At 40.9% G+C, this 20,708-nt stretch overlaps 1 protein-coding gene across 2 annotated transcripts in view; it reads left to right on the top strand.

The window, feature by feature from the left end:
• The window catches only part of GLP2R (glucagon like peptide 2 receptor), a 39,328-nt gene extending 20,654 nt beyond the window's left edge, over positions 1-18,674 (top strand). For both annotated transcript variants that reach the window (XM_035104607.2, XM_035104608.2), the window contains exons 3-14: positions 1,513-1,603; positions 3,246-3,350; positions 4,095-4,216; positions 6,302-6,408; positions 7,678-7,852; positions 8,837-8,996; positions 9,536-9,596; positions 10,471-10,540; positions 11,451-11,539; positions 12,956-13,094; positions 14,448-14,489; positions 15,644-18,674. In XM_035104607.2, coding sequence (XP_034960498.1) covers positions 1,513-1,603; positions 3,246-3,350; positions 4,095-4,216; positions 6,302-6,408; positions 7,678-7,852; positions 8,837-8,996; positions 9,536-9,596; positions 10,471-10,540; positions 11,451-11,539; positions 12,956-13,094; positions 14,448-14,489; positions 15,644-15,982 — 1,500 coding nt within the window. In that variant the 3' untranslated portion in view covers positions 15,983-18,674. The remainder of the gene's footprint in view (positions 1-1,512; positions 1,604-3,245; positions 3,351-4,094; positions 4,217-6,301; positions 6,409-7,677; positions 7,853-8,836; positions 8,997-9,535; positions 9,597-10,470; positions 10,541-11,450; positions 11,540-12,955; positions 13,095-14,447; positions 14,490-15,643) is intronic.
• Positions 18,675-20,708: the final 2,034 nt, after the last annotated feature.

Genomic DNA, 20,708 nt, shown 5'->3' with positions numbered 1-20,708 from the left:
TATTTAGAGGATGATTTCAACTATCTAAATACAGCAGTTAGCAAAGCCACAGCGGATGCAATTATTTACAGTTGTGTTTGGGAGATCTTAGAAAACAGGATTTGTATTAAGTGTTCTTAAAAATATGTTCATTTTTCTTCTTTTATGTTATTAAAATACATAATCAATAATAAAACAAAACCATCACAGAAAACAGCTATGAAATATTGAAGCAGAAACAAAAAGGGAGCCAAAGACATCAGTAATACATTCCAGTCTTTCAATACATTCCAGAAATTATAACAAGTCTATAAACACCATTAATATGGATATCCCTTATGCTAATTCCTTCTTCTGTCCTCTTCCACAGCATCCCTCAAAACGAGAAACAGCCATGACTTTGAACTACACTGATCTTCCCTCAACTTAGTGCCCTCCAGATGTTTTGGACTACAACTCCCATCTGCTTCAGCCAACATGGCAAATGGTCAGGGATGATGGGAATTGTACTCCAAAATTATCTGGAGGTTACCAGGTTGGGCAAGGCTGAGTAGATGGTTATCAAAGGCAACTGGACTTGCCCTCCATGAATCTGCCTTTCAATGGCCTCTTGAATTTCCAGCCACAGATTGGCACAAGTGGGAGAAGACTCCTGCTTGTGGGATTTCTATAAACATCTGGTTCACCTCTGTGTGAACCATGATGCTGGGCTAGATCAGTGTTTGATCTGATTGAGCATGCCTCTTCTTATGTTCCCACCACACCAGAACCCATTCTCAGTATGGAGGTATGCAAGAACCCGAAGGAATGATTAAAGAGTGTGGGGTGCATAGGAGCCAACTCCTAGGGGCCAATGTACCTTTGGCCCTCCCAGTAACATATTTGAGGTGGCTTGGGGGGGGGGAGTTGATGGGCATTGCCATGCAAATGGTGTGTGCACACTGTGTCTTGTGATTGATTATGCAGGTGTGCCCCCCCAATATTTTATTCAGGGTGTAATTAAAGAAAACTAAAAAACATTGCTGGGAGATAAAAACGGGGTAAGAAGAGAGCATGGGGTGCCAATATGAACTTGCATCCTTCGGACTGCTTGGCCACTGGTAAACTGACAATGTGTCACCTCAAATACTAAGGGAAGGGTTATTATATTTGACTGGATGCAACTCCTGAAGACAACCTCTCATTTAAGTTTAGCCTCTCCACTTTAGCTGTCTCAATCTGTCATCCAGTAACATTTTGTTCCATGTCCAATGTTAAAAATCAGCCATTCACTAAGCTGCCACAGTGCCTAAGAGCTGACATGTCAAACATTTTGTAACTGGCAATTAACATGTCCTATTTACTTTGCTGAGGGAAACGTGTTGGAAGAAGTGTTTCCCCAAGAGCATAGCTTAGTGGCAGAAGTGCGGGTTGGGCGAGCTGTTGCCAGAATACAGATATAAAATGCTGACCTCATTCTCTTAACACACCTTTTGGGAAGCAACTAACTTCCATATTCAAATGGTTCATATGGAATGTTTTCTTTGCTTGCAGGCTGAAGGATCTTATGAGAAAATAAGAGTGAACTTGCTTAACTATAAAGAAGCATGCTTGAAAATGTTGCACGAGTCTGCGATCAGCCCAGGTAAGAAAGCCACCTTCACCATCGTCAACATACTAATAATAGTTTGCGAAGCTTGTAGAAGTGTGTTGTGTCCAAATCAGCAGTACATGAACCTAACGTCACTACACTGCAGTGGAGCATTCACCCTCCCTCTTTCCCTGCAATCTGTTCTAGGGGCTCCCTCAACCCTGTGGAGCAGATTTGGGGAGGGTGCATGGGGGAGGGGAGAAATGAAAGTCCCATTTGCAAGTGGAAATCCTTGCATTGGTGGGATGTGTTAGCCGAATACTGCCCAGTGATAGCTAAAAGATCATGAGTAGTAGGGCTTCTCACCAAAATGGTTTAAAGAGCAAGAAATGGTGGGAATTTGGTGAGCAGGTTAGGGAGAAGAATGGGATGTATTTATGCTAAAACGGCATATTGCGGGATCAGAACAGCTTTTGGATCCTTTGGTGTCAAGTCACTTTCTCAGTCTCCCTCCACACCCCTGAACCACCCCTGAAAGGCCCCCATTTGGCCTCTACCATCAGTTGGGTCAGGGCAATGAATGCTTCATTGGCAGTGGGGATGGGAATATTGGCTATATCGCCCCGAGACTATCCTTCTCAGGGCCTAAGGATTAAACCCTTGGTATCCTCAGTCTCTCAGAGGGAGAGGGATTTGTTATGACATGTTCTTGTTTGTTTGACAGCCAACAGTATTGTCAAAGCTGGTGCAGTGCAGACTGAGAGTGTAAGCTGGATCGTCAGCAGTTCAAATATAATCTCAAACAAGAACTTGCATAGACAAGCCACTGTTCCTTCAGCCTTAGTCTTTCATTTGTAATACGGTTGTAATACGGTTATCACGTTTGTGATAATAGTACTTTTCTACTACTACCTTAAGGTGGCTGTTTACTGAGATAATTTATGCAAATGTCTGTTTGTTGTTGTTGTTATTTACTGAACCTCCTTGGGAACATCTTGTTTCATTTTCTCTTAGTCATCTTAATTCATTTCCTGCTGACATTTGGTATGAGGATGTGATCTGGCCAAGATAATAATATTAATGTGTTGTCATAAAAATTTCTGAGGTATTCTGTATGAATGCTATCATCATTATTTTGTTGATTACTCATTTCTAATCCTTTCAACTAACCATTTGGCCTCTTGGGAACATCTTGTTATATTTGTTCTCACTCACCTACATTCATTTCCTGTTGATATATGTGGTCATGATGTGGTCAAAATGATAATCAGCCAGCTTCGTGCTTGTTTTGGTTGCTCGCTTCAGTAATTTTGATGCCTTGGTTCCATTCATGCCCCTGTCCCCAAGGTTTGATTGATAAATGTTCTTGAGAACTTTGCTTGAAATCTAAATCACCATCTTATGTTCAGTGCTCAAAGTGGAAGAAAAAGGAACGTAAGGTTTCATTTCAAGTTTGGTCAGATTCTGTTATGTCTGTTGTAGAGCAGTGGAGTGGCATCCCCTCCTGCTTTTGAGCCCTGCTTATGATCAAGATGTAAACTTCATTTGGAGGTATTAATTTAAATACTACAAGATGTGCGGAGTTATGTATCTTAGGTGCAACATCAATATGGCTTGGTTTGAACACACTGCATTCCTTGGTGATCAGCTGCCTGTATCTTTTAGTGAATGTTAAAAGACTCTCCCTCTCTCTCAGGAATATACTGCAATGGGAGTTTTGATGAATTTGTTTGCTGGCCTCATTCACCCCCAGGAATAGTCTCGGTTCCCTGTCCACATTATTTACCATGGATAGAAAATGGTAAGGCAAGACTTGGAAATATATGCACATTGCAAAGCTGTAATTTCTCTTTCCTTCTAGAGTTCTGTACTGGGTATCCTAGTCATGCAAAGAAACTGCTAACTGAGACTCTTCAACACTGATGGTGTAGGGCAGCTTCTTAAAGAAATACTTGAATCAAATCTCTACTGACACATACTCAGAAATCCAATTCTGCCCCACTCCATACATAGTATGATGTATGGATTATGATGTACAGCCAAGGTAGAAACATGATCTAGCCAGCAGACTCCTACAGTAGTAAGGAGACAATATTGGGAGGCAAGGAAGCAAGCCTTAAAGGAGCCAACGAGATCATACAAGAATGAAAGAGGGAAGGTGGCCAGATTCACTTAATCCTCCTGCAGTCCTGAATTGGTTAATTATACAATATCAATTACTGCTTCTCAACCCCAAGCACAAATAATCGAAAGCATGTAAGATGGAATTATGTGAAATACAATCTTATCCCTTGGGTTTAAGCACTGGCAGGCGCTTTAGAAACAAGGAATTAGGAGAATTTGACAGTGTTAATCCATTGATAAATATTAAGCTTTCTACAGTTACCTCCCAAATAAACAGACATTACAAAGAGCCACGTACATCCAGCCAAGTCTCCATTTTCAGGGGTCTGTAGGCAAGTGATGAAAGGATGACAGCACTAAACCATGTCTGAAAAATGAAATGTGTGGCTTGACCTTTGAGCCTGCGTCTGTTTACATTTAGGAAGTGCAAGAAACGTATACAGAATCTGCTTGGACCAAGGGATTTGGAAAAAAGTTGAAAACTCCACTGTGGTCTGGGATAACCGCACTGAATGTTCTGGGGACAGCCACTACCAGAGAAAAGTGAGTAGAGATGCCTTTTTATGGTTTAATACAGTAACCTGCTTAATCCCCTCTGGAAATCCTCTTGATCAAATTGTTTCCACTGAGTACTTCACCTGAAAATGGGTAGTCTATGTATTTATTTAGAAGAGAGAATTGGGTCAACTCAGGCTGGATGCTTGGGTTGAACACATTTTCCCTCCCCCCCCCATGTTTCTTGGATTTCTGACTGCTGAGCTGGTTCTAAAAGATATGGGGAGAATGAGTCAAGCCAATAGAAGAGAGAGGCACTATATATAAATATAATAATTTTCACTTTCACCCTTTCTTCCATATGGCACATACAAATTCATAAGGGAATATGCACATATGACTATTCCAGCCACACAAAACTACTCTGAGATGTAATGAGCTCTCACAAGGAATTTAGCTTTTTTTAAACACACACACACTTTCCACCTACTAGTTACATATGGATAGGAGTTCCATGCACATAATATGGAACTCTGCAAAACAATGAGTATAACCTTTAATCTAGGTCGTAGATAGAGCACATCTGGGACAATTTCCAAAATGATTCACAGAATGTAAGTGTGGAACATAGCTGCCAAGTTTTCCCTTTTCTCGCGAGGAAGCCTATTCAGCATAATGGAAAATCCCTGAAAAAAAGGGATAACTTGGCAGCTATGGTGTGGAATGTGGGATGTAATCCACTGGGAGCAGTCAAATATAACATTCCTTTTTCCCCTAGAGTGGACATGCAAGGGGATGTTGGTCCAGCCAGTCGAACTTCCTGTTACACCTGGCTGGAGCATCCTTCCTTTCATGTGACTAGTGGGTGGGCTTGACCTTTCCAGACCTGGTAAAAGGCAAGGCATGCTGCCACCCTCCCTCTTTTCCATCTTCCTTTCGTCCTGCGAACTTCCTGGACTGAACTGCTGGCTGCCACCCAAGCAGTCCTCCAGGTCATCTCCCATATACCTGTTTGTATATGTTTGTAACTTTAAGCCTAAAGCCTGCCTTCAAGGATCACACTGATCGTAAGTAGAACTACTTTTTGTTACTTATGAATAAGACTGTGGTGTCTTTATTCTTTTAGGAGGGATTTAAAAGGGGATCTTACCAGGAACATACAATTCAATCTGAGGCAGATTGAATTGCATAATAGTAAGAGGTTCTAACGAGCCTGCAACCAGCTTTCTGCTGTGAGTAAGAAGGGGAATGTAAACTCTGCTAAGTAAAGAAACTTGCTAACACAAGTTAGGAAGGATATTAATAAATATCCTCTCCTGCCACCCTCAACATTCCCACATGGAAGTCCATCCAGGAGGAGGGGAAACAAAATGGACAGATCATCTCTCTCTCTCTCTCTCTCTCTCTCTCTCTCTCTCTCTCTCTCTCTCTCTCTCTCTCTCTCTCCTGGCTGTACAAGCAGAATGCACTTGTATACCTAGGTACCTTTGTAAGCTTACAAAGACAGCATAAAGGAGATCATCATCTTGCCATATTGATTGCCCTCAGCATCAGGTAACCAGAGGTTCCATTTAAGTAATGACTAATAATAGGTTGCCACAAATGTCTGATAAACACATCTGCTTTCCAAAACAGTGATGGCTCGTAGTAATTTTTAGAAAGATAGGAGAGGATATGTTAATTAGGTATGAATCAAAGCAAACAGCAATCCTTGGAAAGCCCAATTGCCGATTGGCTCTGATTCAGCAGAAAAATGCAGGTTTTCCTGGGGAAAGCACCAAGACACAACAACAACAACAAAACCACAGTGCTTAGACACAGAGCTTTAAAGCCTGGACCTATACCTAAAAACATGGCACAGAATGAAGTCTGAATGAGCCCTGAGTTATATGTGCTAGAGTGATCTTCTACAGATGAGATGAGAAACCTGTAGTCCTCCAGATGTTTTTGAATTACCACACCCATCATCCCTGGCCATTGGCCATATGACTGGGGCTGATGGAAGTTGATGTCCAACAAAATTTGGAGGACCACAAATTTCACATTGCTGTTCTACAGAATTTTCTCTCCTGGCATGATCTCTTTCCCAGACTTTACATCAATTTAACTCCTTTGCTTCTCTGTTGTTCTTAGGATGAAGAACAAACATTATGGATCTCCACCCTGTACATTTATACTGTGGGATATACTTTTTCTCTGGTTTCCCTTGTCTTAGCGCTTTTCATACTGATGTTGCTCAGGTCAGTATAATCTTTCAGTAAAACATGGTGTTCTGGAATTACCCAGTGGTACATTTTCCAACTGCCAGGAGCTGGGATTTGGACCTGGGTTTGCATTATAATCTAACGTTAAATGATGGCTGGTGTCATCCTGGACAAAGTGAGAGAAACTTCCCTCTTCCCAGATCAATCAAAGGTTCCGCTCACCTAATAATAATGCCGAAGTTGCCCTGGTCATATAATACCTATGAGACCATGAAATCTGAACAGTTTTAATTGCATTGTGTATCATGGCAGCTGAGAGGGATGGAGTGGTGATCAGATATTATCAGTGGGCCACCTGTTACCTGAGCATTATAAAAGAAGGCAAAAGTTTGCGTAATGTCATGTAGGCCCTTGTGTGAGGGATAAACTAGATGTTGACTAACAAGGTTCCAAATCTAATGTTTCCTTCACAATAGTATTGCAACAAATGAGCAACACCCACAGGAGAAAATAAATTAATTGGACATGATTCCTATTAATGCTTGCCCGCCTACTGATTCTCCCCTGAAAATGTTCACACGAGCAGTTTGTAACCCTCCCCAGCAAAGCAGTTGTGCTCCAAAACTGGAGATTAACCCAGCTAGGGTGGAAATGGCAGAGGTGGGTGGGAATCTTTGTAGCCAGGAGTCAGCATGAATTAAGCATCTGCCTTCTGCTGATCTTCTCCTGTAAGTGTTCCACTAGTCTCAGCACTCCCATTCTTAGCAAATTATTGGCTGGGATGAGAGATGTAGTTGCACCCTAAGTAGTGTTTGTCTTTTTCTGCTGCAGCACGAGGCCATCTAATAGCAACAGCAGCAGTGAGGTCCTCTTGCTCATCAGCCCAATAGGAGGGGGACACACACACACACACACACACACACACACACACAATCTTATTTAGGAGCAGGCATTCCCTGCTCTGCAGTTCTTTGCAGAGAGTATATGTTGTAAACCACACAATACTACGCCAACTTTGCCACTGCCTCTTTTCCTTGCTTGCTTCACAGAAAATGAGCAACGGAGATGGGAGCCCCTATACTCTTGGTTGTCAGGTGGGCTCAGCCCAGTGTAGGATAAGACAGAAATTATGCTACTGGCACAACATGCAAGCCTAGCTGATCCAGGTGTCCTTAGCACCCATAGCCGCTAAGCCCCCACTAGGAAGGAAGAACATTTACAGCAGGGAAAGAACATGCTGTTATTCAGATCAGAATAAAACCAACCTCAGTGGATTCTTAAGAGGATGCTTCTCTTCTTCCACAGGAAACTGCACTGCACAAGGAACTACATCCATATGAATCTGTTTGTTGCGTTCATCTTGCGAGCCGCAGGAGTTCTCATCAAAGACAGAACAACCCACAGCACTTACGTATTCCTTTATGTGGACTCTGAAAAGCCAAATGATCTAAATGGATGGATATCATTCTCAAGTCCAGAGGTACGGCATTGTTAAAAGCAAGTGGGTGAAAGAAAGAGCATCCATTGATACCTGGAGTTTCTATGTGTTCATGGCTGAATTTTGTAGCTGCAAAGCTTGCTAGAAAACTATTGTTGATTGAACTCATTCAAAGCATTTCATTTCATGCTGAGCATCCTTTGCTAGCAAGTTTGAAGCTCTGCATACTTACTTTTGTATGATGGTTACTGGCACACAAGTATGAAAATAGCTAGAAAATCCATCCGTTTATTTATTTATCCATAAAGCTTATAGAATGATTATTATTTTTTACAAAAAAAACCAAACTAAAGTGGTACACCAGTTAAAAACCAGATAAAACAAGATATCTAAAAATAAGGTAAATAGCAAATAAGGTAAATCCAGAAGATTTACACAGGTGTATGCTGTCTTCCTCAGATGGCCTGCGGTCAGCACATACCACTCACAATATAGATGCCTTTAAGGCACAATTATACCACTTTGACAGCCGTGGATCGCAGATAGTTTTTAGGAGACCCCTTTATGCTCCTCGCAGAGCTACAATTGCTAGAGTAGTTTAACAATCAAGCCTTCTACCCATGGAATTCTGAGAACTCTGAGATTGTACTCTGGCTGATTTGACCCTGTTGGACTCTTGAGTCTTTGCATTGCTCATGCAGCAGAGACCAAGTTAGCAGCTTGTTTCGTTTGAAGGCTAGCTTGGTAGTCCAGAAGGAAGGTGTCTGGGCCCTGCTGATAGTGTCCCCCATTTGAGAACCACCCAGCCACAGAGCTTGGTAGTCATTAACATTTAACAAAACTGCTTCAGAAGAATAGGGCTTTTCAAATATTCATTTTGACTGACAAGTATCTGACTCGCTTAACAAAAATTCCACATATCTGTATGTACCAAGCTGTATTTTGATAATTGGCAGTACCAAGTTTTACTTTGCTGTTGACAGTTGTTCAATATTAACTTTTCTTCTCACTATCTCATTTCCACAGAAGTTGTTCCTCTGCAGGATGGCACAGGTTTTGATGCATTATGTTGTTGGGGCAAATTTCTTCTGGATTTTAGTGGAAGGGATTTATCTCCATAGATTATTGGTAGCCACTGTGCTCTCTGAGAAACATCTGCTGTTGAGATACATCTTCATTGGATGGGGTAAATATACAGATGTTTTTTTCCAGCAGCGCTTATAGTCCATTGTTTCAGGATTGGTTAGCATCAATCTAAAACCCATGCCATCAAGGCAGCTGCAGCCACGAAGGCCATGTCTATATTGAAGATAAGCCACTCCTCTATATGTCACAGCTGCCCTGGGCTACCTTGGGAGGAAAGGCAAAATATAAATGTACAATAAACTGAATAAATAATAATCACCACCTGAGAAATGATCCAAATCCTGCCTTTCATTTTGACATCAGATTATTATAAGCATACTCTTCTTTTAAGTTTGTTGCTGCTTTTATCTGCTCAGAGACTGTCCTTGGATAAAGAGGGGGTTACAAAAATGTATGACTGAATCAACAAGAGAAAAATGTTGCTGTGATCAATAGCCTTTGCCTTGTACACAAATTAGTAATATTCCCTCCCGTCCCTATATTCCAGCTACTCCATTATCATTTAGTCCACATGCACAACAACTGTTACATATTGCCCATTGTGAAGTCACATTGTCCCTGCATCTCAATTTTTCCCAGGTTTTCCAGTTCTGTTTGTGGCTTCCTGGGGAATAACAAAATACCAACTGGAGTATGAGGGGTAAGTGACTGTTTACAAATGTTCCTCTGGCTTGGTTTGTTGCTTCACTTTCTGCCAAGACAATAGAAGGCATGACCAGCTGGTTTAAACAAAGGTCTTAGGATGGATACAGAAAAACATTTTGCTCTGTGGTGGTCATTTGTAAACATGTTGTGGAGATGGTGATCTATAGTACTGTATATAGCCAGATAGTGATAGTGACTTTACTAAAACACATACACGCACCCAAGCACCGCCAGTTTCTGATTTTCTAATCCTCCTATTATTGATGTTTATGTGGACAAAGTAAGATCAGTCTTGTGAATGATATAGGAAAGCTTAGCTGATGTGGGCCTGATCAGGGCTTGAACAAGAGGCCACTGAGAACTTGATACAAGCTGCTCTGAGCTTTTGAAAGAAAGAGTGGGATGTAAGTATAATTAATAAATAGACCTCATGCTACACCCCGTTGGTTCCTAATGCTAAACCAAAGGAATTAAGTGAAGTTAACCTGGCATTTAGATGCACGTAGTGGAACACAAATGAGTCATCATCATTTGCTTCCATAGGTATCAGTTGCTTAAGCCTCCATTAGCAAGCTCATTATAAAAATAAGAAATTGCATTACAGCCCACTACGGCCAAGACCATTAGAATAATTGTCTTGTGTTATGGGAAAATGCATGCCTTGGGATTACTTGCTTAGGAATGGATTATTGTTTACGATTGATTTTGAAAAAATGTAATCTTGATGAGTAATCTGATTAGTCCTCTTGGCCAAAAAAAAAAAAAAAAGCAACCAGGTTCACAGGTCCTATCCAAATCTATTTAAAAATAATGTGGCTTGCCATTTGTGCTTATGTGAGCTGACAGAATAATTTTGACTTACTTCCTAGATGCTGGGCAACACATCACAACATGGCATTCTGGTGGATTATTCGAGGGCCCATTTTATTTTCCATTGTTGTAAGCATCATTGCATAAATTTGATTAATTCTTTATACAGTTGTGGTTGTATGGTTCTGTTATATTATTTGCAAGGGGAGACATCTCCTGGTACACAGCAGGGTGAAACTGACTTGGCCTTTCCATGATTTGTGTCTCTCTGTATTTTTACAAAATAAAGACACTGGACTAACCCTAAATAATTTAAAGCAAGGGTTGATTGAACAAAATGGCTGTGGAAGGCATGAGGCAGGACAGGGATTAAAGGTGGGGGAGAAGTTTGCAATAAACTGTGAACCGACTGAATCTGCACTTCCTGAAGCAATACATGGACTGAAACTAGCTTCAAAATTCAGGAGATCAGAAAAATGAGAACCAGAGAGTGTCTCAGAGAAGGATATGAGCAAGGTAGTCTTGGGAACATGAACAAGCAAATGAGTTTGCATTTATATTTTAAAAAGAGAGATTACATGCTATGATACCCATTCAAATAAATGAGAGCATGTAAACATGTATACAGGTATTATGTGTGTATGATACATAAGATATTGGCAAGGGTACTTTTCCACCTGCTACCGATGCTCCCTGTTCCAGCAATCATTAATAAAGATCAAAAGTATCTTGGATCGCCTGACGTAAAGAAGGGGGTGGGGCGGCAGAATGAGATAAGAGAAATGGCAGGGGAAATTGTCTAAATGAGATGGGTAGGAAATCTCTAGAAACAATGCATTCACACGTTCAGAGGCTGCAATACTAAACACATTTACCTGAGAGTAAGCTCAACTGAATTCAATAGGACTTACTTCTGAGTAAACACGGTTAAGATTGTGCTGTGAATTGTTGCTTGTGGTTAATTTCTTGTGATTGTCCCATTGCCAAATAACGTTCATTGCATTTACTGAAACTAACCAAGAAGTGTGTTTCTTTGAAGGTTAACTTCTGCATCTTTCTAAAAATTGTGAAGCTGCTACTTTCCAAACTTAAAGCCCAGCAAATGAGCTTTCGTGATTATAAATTCAGGTAAATATTACGTTCTCAGAATTGTACTAATCTACTTAGCCTTCTACAGTACTTTTTAAACTGAAAGAAGAATCCACTGGTTGTGTTCCAGTTCATTCTAAACAATAATTTCCTACATGTCTATTTTTCTTTGTTACATGTGCTGGAGAGAGAGGTTTGGACGAGATTCTAACTATCTCTTGGCAGAGTTGCACAATGGCTGATTGCACCAGGCACTTTTACGCTTGGTTACATCTTACCATGGGCAGCCTTATCCACCTTTAAACAAGCATTCACTATGAACATACTTAGGCTAGAATATATCACAGCCATGTTGTTTTGCATGTAGGTGAATATTTTACTTACAAAGTTTCAATAGTAGTCAGAGAACATGTCTCTATTGTTATGAGTTGGGAGGCAGACCCTTCGTAATCTCTACAATCAGTGAAGGTTTAGAATTTGAGCAAACTCATAAATTCATGACTTTAGCAAGGGCTGAAAACAATGCTAACTAGCTTTCTCATGAGCCTAGCCTGGCAATGGCTTGCTGGGGTCGGTCACTGAAGAAACAAAAGGCTGATAAGTGCCTAGTTTGTTTAATAATGGTAAACTCACTAAGACAATAAATCTGTGTCTGGGCTGTACCACTTCAGGTGAATTGTCATCTCCAAAACAACTGCAACATACTTATGCCCATAAAATTAATATGTCAGGGAGAAAGTGACACCTTAAAGCAGACATCCCAAAACTGCGGCCCTCCAGATGTCTTGGCCTACAATTCCCATGATCCCTAGTTAACAGAACCAGTGGTCAGGGATGATGGGAATTGTAGTCCAAAACATCTGGAGGGCCGAAGTTTGGGGGTGCCTGCCTTAAAGACTAGCAAGTTAGTTTACTATGAAGAAGAATGAAGTGTTATCCTGAGTTACAGGTACTTATCTACATGTCTGGAGAGCAGGGGCTGTAAGCAGTGAAGTCAGAAGGAATTGAAATTCAGAAATGAAGTACAGTCTATGATAATTAGTTAGTGGTAATACAGATACATAGTACAGTTAAAAAGCCTTTGCTCCTATTCAGTCCACAAGTGACAGCATTGAACTTCTTGATAAAATTGTAATTCAACAATTTCATGTTGCTGGAGGTTTGACTAAAATCCTTCAATATATCCTTAATAAGAGGGGTGGGGAAACTGGCCTTCCACATGTTGTTTTTCCATAATCCCTGACAATTGGCCATGCTGGCTGAGATTGATGGGCGACAAACAACATTGGTAGGATCACAGATTCACTACCCCTGCATTAATATATCAATATCTATGTATGAGGTTTGATGATTCTAATGCTAGCACCAAACAAATGGAGGTGCGTGGATAATATCATGATTCCATTGAGATTTCTCTAGGATTGAATTCATTCTTGTGGTTATTTTTCTTTTAAGACTGGCAAGATCAACCCTTGTGCTAATACCATTGCTTGGGATTCATGAGATTGTCTTTAACTTCATTGTGGATGAAAGAATTGATGGTCTTTCCAGGCACATAAAAGTCTTCATTCAGCTGACCCTCGGCTCCTTCCAAGTAAGTTCTTGTGCTGGAAGGGGCATTATTTATTACCACTAATTAATAAACAAAGGGCATTAATTAATATATATGATGAAAAGAAATAATAATCTTCATACTAAAACCATAGATAGAGCGGAGAGCGAAAAAAATCTTCAAAGAAAATGACAACATAGGGTTGAATATTACAACTATTATAATATAATGCTTATTTACCTGAGAAAGCTCCAAATTGCTTGTGTATAACTTTTAGACATCTAGAGTCACATCAGTAAATCATAGTTGCTGGACATATTGCCGAATGAGGGAGGGAAGGAGCACTCTTTGATATATTGTTCTCAAGAAGAACTCTGTGGAAAATGTTCTTGAATATAAATAGCTGGTGAGAGTTTGCAAACGAATGCTGGAAAATTCGGGGAACAGACTATGTAATTCGATGAGTTAGCTGGGTAAATAGCAATTCAGGAAACAACTTTCAGAATAGCAAGTATTAGAAATTAAAAATGATCATCATTGTTAAGACATGTGGTATACCATATTCTGTACTAGACTCTACTAGTTTACAAATGCAATAAATTACTTTGCAGCTAGTTCATTAACTATTAAATACAAATTCAGATTTGCTTGGGGATTTGTTGGTCCCAAAGAATGAGACATTTGGACTAAGTAAAGAGTTGCCATTAGTTCCATTTTTTTTTCAATGGGAAATTTTGCAGTGTCTTTCAATCTTCATATATAAATCTGCCTGAGGAGAAATGCTTTGAGTCTTAGATGTCCTTAAATTCTTGCCAGCAGGAACCAGGTGCAAGATGTATATCAGTCCAATATGCATGTTTCTTGCATTACTACTTTTTTTAGCATGTCAATACTAAGTGGGGTTGGGGGGGGTCAGCTACTGAGCTTTTGGGGAAAAATTGATACTGCTCTTACAAGGTCTCACAATCACATCCTTGGGAGGGTTAAGTTCACAAGCTATACATGTAAATTTGCCCTAATCTTCAGTTGCAATATTTCCTGCACATCCTAATGTGAAATGCACAGATTAGGCCAAAGTGATATATTTAATGGGACCAACCTTAGTGGTTTAAAATTGCAAGCCTGTCATTTCCTCGAGCAAAATTGTTCCAAGAAAAATAAAACAGAGTTTGGGGTACTGGTGCCTCATCATGTGATACCTGAGAGATAAAGATGATTTCTGAGCAAGAGGAAGTTAGTTGTGTTAATGTTCAATTTAGCAGCATGATGACTCAGGTTTCAGGTGTTTTCTAGGAACAATATTCTGTGATTGCATAAGCTTGTACCGGTAGTTGAATTGTACCTTGGCAAATTTCATCCAGATCTAATTTACCTTCTCTCTTTTTCCCCTTCCAGGGTTTTTTTGTAGCACTGTTATACTGTTTTTCTAATGGAGAGGTAAAATATCCTTTTTGACCTTCATTTCTAACCACTTGTTTCTCTTGAATGATGTTGCACAACAGACTGACTGGTGCAGCTTGCACTTAGTCCTGTGTGACGTTTTTGGTGGTCACCTGGCATTTTATATCAGTTAGTATATATTGAAGAGTTATTCAGTTTCCCATTGTGTTCCTTGTAGTAGTTGGAGATATCATGCAAGGAACACGACCCCTTTCAGCTTGCTCCTTGAAACAACAATATAGGGTACCTACCGTACTTGTAAATAGATCAACTTGCAATAAGCTGCCCATGCATGCCAAGCAAAAGGCTAGGATGCTGCCCTTGCACCTCTAATTATGAGGAGGTGCACCAACCTGTCCTTATGTGCAACAGATTGGAGTAGAGCTGAGCCCAGATGGAAGGGGGAACATTCCATTACATCAAGGTTTTCATTCTCCAGGAAGTGCTCTCCTCCCCTTTTCACTGAGGGCAGGAGGCAGAAACCGGTAGGAAGTAAGGATGGCAGAAAGATACCGGTATGTGGAGAACGGGAGGCAGCAGCATAAACAGAGTGATATTCACAATATTCAGCTGCTGCACTGTAAAAAAACATGCTGAAGTCATTGAAATGGCAACAATTCATGTCTGTGTACACTGTCCAAGTGTTGTGATAACATCAATGAGAAACCTGTTCTCTGTGTAAAATGCACACGGAGTTCTGTGGGAACATATCGGGACACTGAGGGGGAAAGATGTAAAGTAGATCAGGACTTCTTGAAAGGAGCATTAGGAGCAGGTGTACTGTGCTAAACACTGCAGAGAGGCCTAAGGTTGTACTTTGTGCTGCAGGTCTCAGAGTATACTTTACTTGTAATTACTCGAGCAGTCAGGACTTCAGCCTGTTGGGTAGGTGTGGGGAATGAACTCTAACTTCCACTATCCCTGGCCATTGTCCATGCTTGCTTGGGCTGATGAAAGTTGGAGTTCTGCAATACCTGGAGGCCCAAAGATTCCCTACTCTTGCTGTAGGGTAACCTAGCCACAGCATACCCGAACCAAGAAGTTCCAGGCTTATCTGAAAGGACAGAAGCCCTAGGACGGGTCAAGGAAGCATTTATACTACATGCTGCAATCCATCTCAACTGCTCTGTTTGCTTTCCTTCCTTTTCCAGGTAAAAGCTGAACTGCGCAAGAAGTGGTCCCATTTCTTGCTGGCATCCCCCTTTGTCTGCATGCCGTGCTTTCTCAGAAAGAACATCAAGCACCTGGGGAGATGTTCAAAGAAAGAGCATTCGAACAATAATTGCTTCTCCCTGGAGGTGACTCAGCCTCACAGCACACAAGTGGCAAAGCAGAGGACAGGCGGCAAAGCGGAGCTAAGCTTCGCATTAAAGCATATTCCCAGAGCAAGCCTCTCAGACAGCAGTGAAGGAGAAGTCACAATGGGGGAGACAACCGAAGAAGTCTTTGAAGAAAGCGAGATTTCGATTTGTAACAAAGGTAAAAACTAAGATGCCTGATTAGATCAATGAGGGATCTTGCATCATGTGCCATGTGGGAACCACTGGAAGTAGGTGGGGGGAGCCCGTGAAAGAAAAAGATGGTGAAAATAGCTTCTTAGCATTTCCCCCCAGGTTGACTCTTCCCAGGTAATCCCCCCCCCCCAAAGCCTGGTAACTGCATGAAAATGGCTTCCCCTTGGTCCTACAAGAACCAGATATGAAATCAGGAATAAAAGGAATAGACTGAACACCTTGAAACAGCCTGCTCTTTCTCTTATGTTTCCCAACATTGACCGCCACTATTGGAGCCATCAATCTGATCCCACAGGATTGCTCTGCAGCGTCTCAGAAAGGACAAACCGTTGCTTTTGTGATACTGTTAAAGAAGAAGCTGAATTACAACAATGACTAAATGAACAGGATTCACATTTAGGAACGTGTGGGATTGTATATATTTGTAAGCACATTTTCTAAGCTTTGCTGTAAAAATTATGAAATGCTGAATGGAATTGTTTTTAGGGCACAGCTGCTAATGCTTCTTTTAATACATGTAATATACAAAGTTCTGGTTCTGTCTTCCATTATCCTACCAACAGACCTGCAACAGGAGTCATTATTACTTCCACTTTGCAAATTTATTTTAAACATCTTTATACCGCCTCTTAACAGGGAGAAAACTGATATGACTGGAGATGAAAAATCCAAGAAGCTTCAAAGTCACCAGAAAAAAAATGGGAGGGAAGCGGGGGCAACATTACCCAAACAGATCTATTTGTCAAACAGCCAGACAGTGTGGTGTGATTTACAACTTCAGGATGAGTTAATGAGAGAGCAAGTGAATAGGTAAGCAAGCAGAAAAGGGCCAAGCTAGAATTTGCAACCAGATCCATGTAACATTTTCTTTCAATACAGCATTTTTATTTAAGAAGCAGCAGCCTGGGGAGTGAGGTGGAGGACCAAATGGGTGGTGTGCTTGCTCCCTTTACCACCAGCCATGCCTTTCCTCAGAATTCCCCCCGAGCTGCTTTTCTCCTCATGGAGGAGAAAATATGGGTAACCCTAGGTCCACCAGAAGCTGCTTCACACCATCTTGAAATCACAAGCAACTGCTTAGCTATGTACCCACACAGCTCCAGGCCTGCCGTGTTACCTGTTGTCATTTTTATTTCACAAGCTGTTGATCTTACAACATGTATTTTCACAGACTTAAAAATGGGAAGCTGCCAAATTGTTTTCCTTCCTTATATATTGTACCCACTGTGAAACCCAAAGGCTGGTTTTGTCATGTGTAATTAGTTCTTAATTTATGTGCTGCTTAATTTACAATGACTTCTAAGCAGTGTACAAGTATATTTTAAAAAATCAGTGATCATAGAATCATAGAGTTGGAAGAGACCACAAGGGCCATCCAGTCCAACCCCCTGCCAAGCAGGAAACACCAGCTAAGAGACTTGGCAGAGACTTGATCAAATCCATACATAACTTTGGAAGGTAAGCATTCTCTGCAATCCATCCTGCTGAGTCTCAGGAGGTGGCTACACCTATAGAGAACAGATGAGCCACTTTCCAATATATATATGCAGATAATAATAATCCTGAAGTAAATAAAACTCTAGGACCTTATCAAGCAAGTTATAGATCAGCTAAAGCTATCATTCAAGAAACCTGGTCAACATCCTTGAGAGCGATAACGTGGCTTAGTAAAATGCCATTCATTCTAGACTGTGCTGCTTGACAGTGGATTTTTGCAGCCATTTGAGCTATTCTTTTAAGACCAGTCGTCTCTCAAGGTATATTTTATGGTACGTATCCAGATTTCTTGCATGAGGGTTGCTATTATTTCCTTGTAAGATGTTCTGTGTTTTCAAATGTTTTGTAGGATTCCATTGACACGAAGACCATGCCCTTTATACTGCAAAGTTAGCTCCTTTTAAAACAAAATTTCAGCTGGCTTAACCTGTCTTCCTGTCTTTAATGGCTATTACAGTTCTTTCCTAGTCTCTAACGAGGACCAGGTCTTGGTAGGGAATAACACTGTGTCATTGAATGAGATGAACCTAAAATGGCCACCCAGTTCACTGCTGGATGCAATCCAGGGAAAGTTATACTCAGATCCTACTGAAATTAATGGAACTCATTTCCATATAATTGCACTTACACTCATGCAGCCTACATGCTAGAAAACATCAGTTCCTCTGAGACCAGCCTGAGCACTCTGGGATTCATCGCACTGTTGACGTGCTGAATTAATGTTTACACAAAGGAAGTTGGAGAATGCCCAGCACGTCCCTGTTCCATATCATTATGCTGGTCAGACAACTCCCCAGAGAATAAGCAAAACTTTTCCTTTTACTCAAGGAGGGAATGAGTGGTTTGTACACAAAGCCCTCTGGTACACAGTTTTTGTAAGAACACACTAAATAGGCAGGCAGTAATATTACCCAATGGACTATTATTTATTACTCTGTGTAGACAATGTGCTTTAATTATCACCTGAGAGAGACAGAATAGGTAAAGATGGAATCAATTCTTAGGTTAAGATGAAAACATTGAAAACAAGAAAGTTTTTCCGTACATCCAAGGGGTGGAAACTTTATTTTTTTAAAAAAATGAAAGTTGAATGCCAAGTTCCATATCAGGTATCGAGGTTTATGACTTCAAAACAATCTTATGGATTTAGGCCTGGTTCACATGTTACATTAAGCCAAGTCATGGTTTAGCACGAATGTGCAAGCGTGAAGTCTCCCAGAAAAGAGATTGCAACCACTTTGCTCCTCTCTGCTCATTTTGCTGATGCGCCATGCTAATGACTTGATGTGGCGTTGTACTAACCTGGCTCAGTGGTTTAGCTCTCTTCAAACTAATCATGATTGCTAAGCTTTACTAAGGAATCTTTGGTGAGAGGAACTTTACTAAAAGCCTTTTAAAAGTCTAAATGCACAATTTATACCAGGCACTTGTATAAATATACCAAAGTCTTGAAGAACTTTAGAAGGTTTAGTTACAGGTAGGTAGCCGTGTTGGTCTGAGTCGAAGCAAAATAAAAAAATTCCTTCAGTAGCACCTTAAAGACCAACTAAGTTTATATTTTGGTATGAGCTTTCGTGTGCATGCACACGAAAGCTCATACCAAAATATAAACTTAGTTGGTCTTTAAGGTGCTACTGAAGGAATTTTTTTATTTAGAAGGTTTGTGAGGCAGGACTTACTTTGGAGAGGCCATGTTGATTCTTTTTCAGCAGGACTTCCTATTCTATGTGCTTTAAAAGAAACTTTAGAAGTAAACAATGCCTCCAGGCATTGTATTTGGAGGTATTTTGTGTGGGGTTTTGGAAACTGTGGAGGTAGAGGTGAGACAGTCCCCCACCTTTAGGAAAACTCTAATAAAATGGCATTAAAAGGGTTTAGCCATTCAGTTACAGGCTGTAGCACCAGATTATTATTTTGTAGAATATTGAAACATAATCCATAGAAGGGAATAATACGAGAACTGGACTCAGGGTCACTGACCTCACAGGTCTGATTAGAGGGGTTTTCTGTCTGAATTGTCAAATCAATGTATAAATTTAAACGTGGAATTTTTTTGAAAGTAAGATCATTGAAAAGTAGACAGCAGGTGCAGAAGATGAAAAGGAAACTGACAAAACCATGCCAGTCTCATTAGAATATAGAATATGTGAGTGCTGGGATAACCTCCAACAAGAATTTTACAATGTCCCTCATCAAGGCTCCTGAGTAAGCTTAGTAGTCATAGAATATGTATGGGGTTTCTTATGGGTTAGTAATTGGCTAAAGAATGGAAGGCAGGAGCAGATGGACAGTTCTCACTGAAGGCAGGAAAACAATAGCTGATCAGTACTGCATCTGGCTGGGCCAGCCCAATACTTTTTGGCACCTGAGGCAAAACCCAAAATGGCGTCCCTCCTTGGAAGAAGGGAGGAACATCAGGAACAAGGGGAAATAAAGATCAGCTGCCACTGGCGAGCCTGCTGCCTGAGGCAATTGCCTCAGCTGCCCCTATCTGGTGCTATTCAACTTGGTCATAAACAAGTCTGTGATGACCAGGGAGGAAGTTATGGATGACATCAAATTATAGAGGGATTTGGGGGCAGGAGGCAAGTAAGATTTAATGCAAACAAGTTTCAAAGATGGGTAAAATGAGCTGACACAATAAAATTGATTAGCAAAAAATTCAAGCAAAAGGAAGTACATAATGTAAAGTTCATTTCTGGCGTTCACTGCTATGAGATGGGATGGCAAGCAGCTTAGATGGCTTTAAAAGAGATTAGACAAATTCACAGAGACCAAAGCGATCAATGTCTGACAGCCATGTTGGCTAAGTAGAACATCCATCTTCAGCAGCACTGCAGCATGTCATAAAATGCTAGTTGCTGGGGCAGGAGGGCAACCCTCTCTCTCTCTCTCTCTCTCTCTCTCTCTCTCTCTCTCTCTCTGTGTGTGTGTGTGTGTGTGTGTGTGTGTGTGTGTGGTGGGCCTGAGGGAGGTATCTGCTTGGTCACAGAGGGAAACAGGTGCTGTAATATGGGAGTCAGAAAATGGGCATCTTCCAACTCTCATCAGCTCCAGCCACCATAGCCTATAGGGAGCTGTAGCCCAGGCATCCCCAAACTTCGGCCCTCCAGATGTTTTGGACTACAATTCCCATCTTCCCCGACCACTGGTCCTGTTAGCTAGGGATTATAGGAGTTGTAGGCCAAAACATCTGGAGGGCCGC

Source organism: Zootoca vivipara, chromosome 2 (genome assembly GCF_963506605.1).
Source record: "Zootoca vivipara chromosome 2, rZooViv1.1, whole genome shotgun sequence".
In the NCBI taxonomy this organism is placed as follows: Eukaryota; Metazoa; Chordata; class Lepidosauria; order Squamata; family Lacertidae; genus Zootoca; species Zootoca vivipara.
The sequence above is the reverse complement of the archived record's forward strand: the minus strand, read 5'-3'. Positions and strand labels throughout refer to the sequence as shown.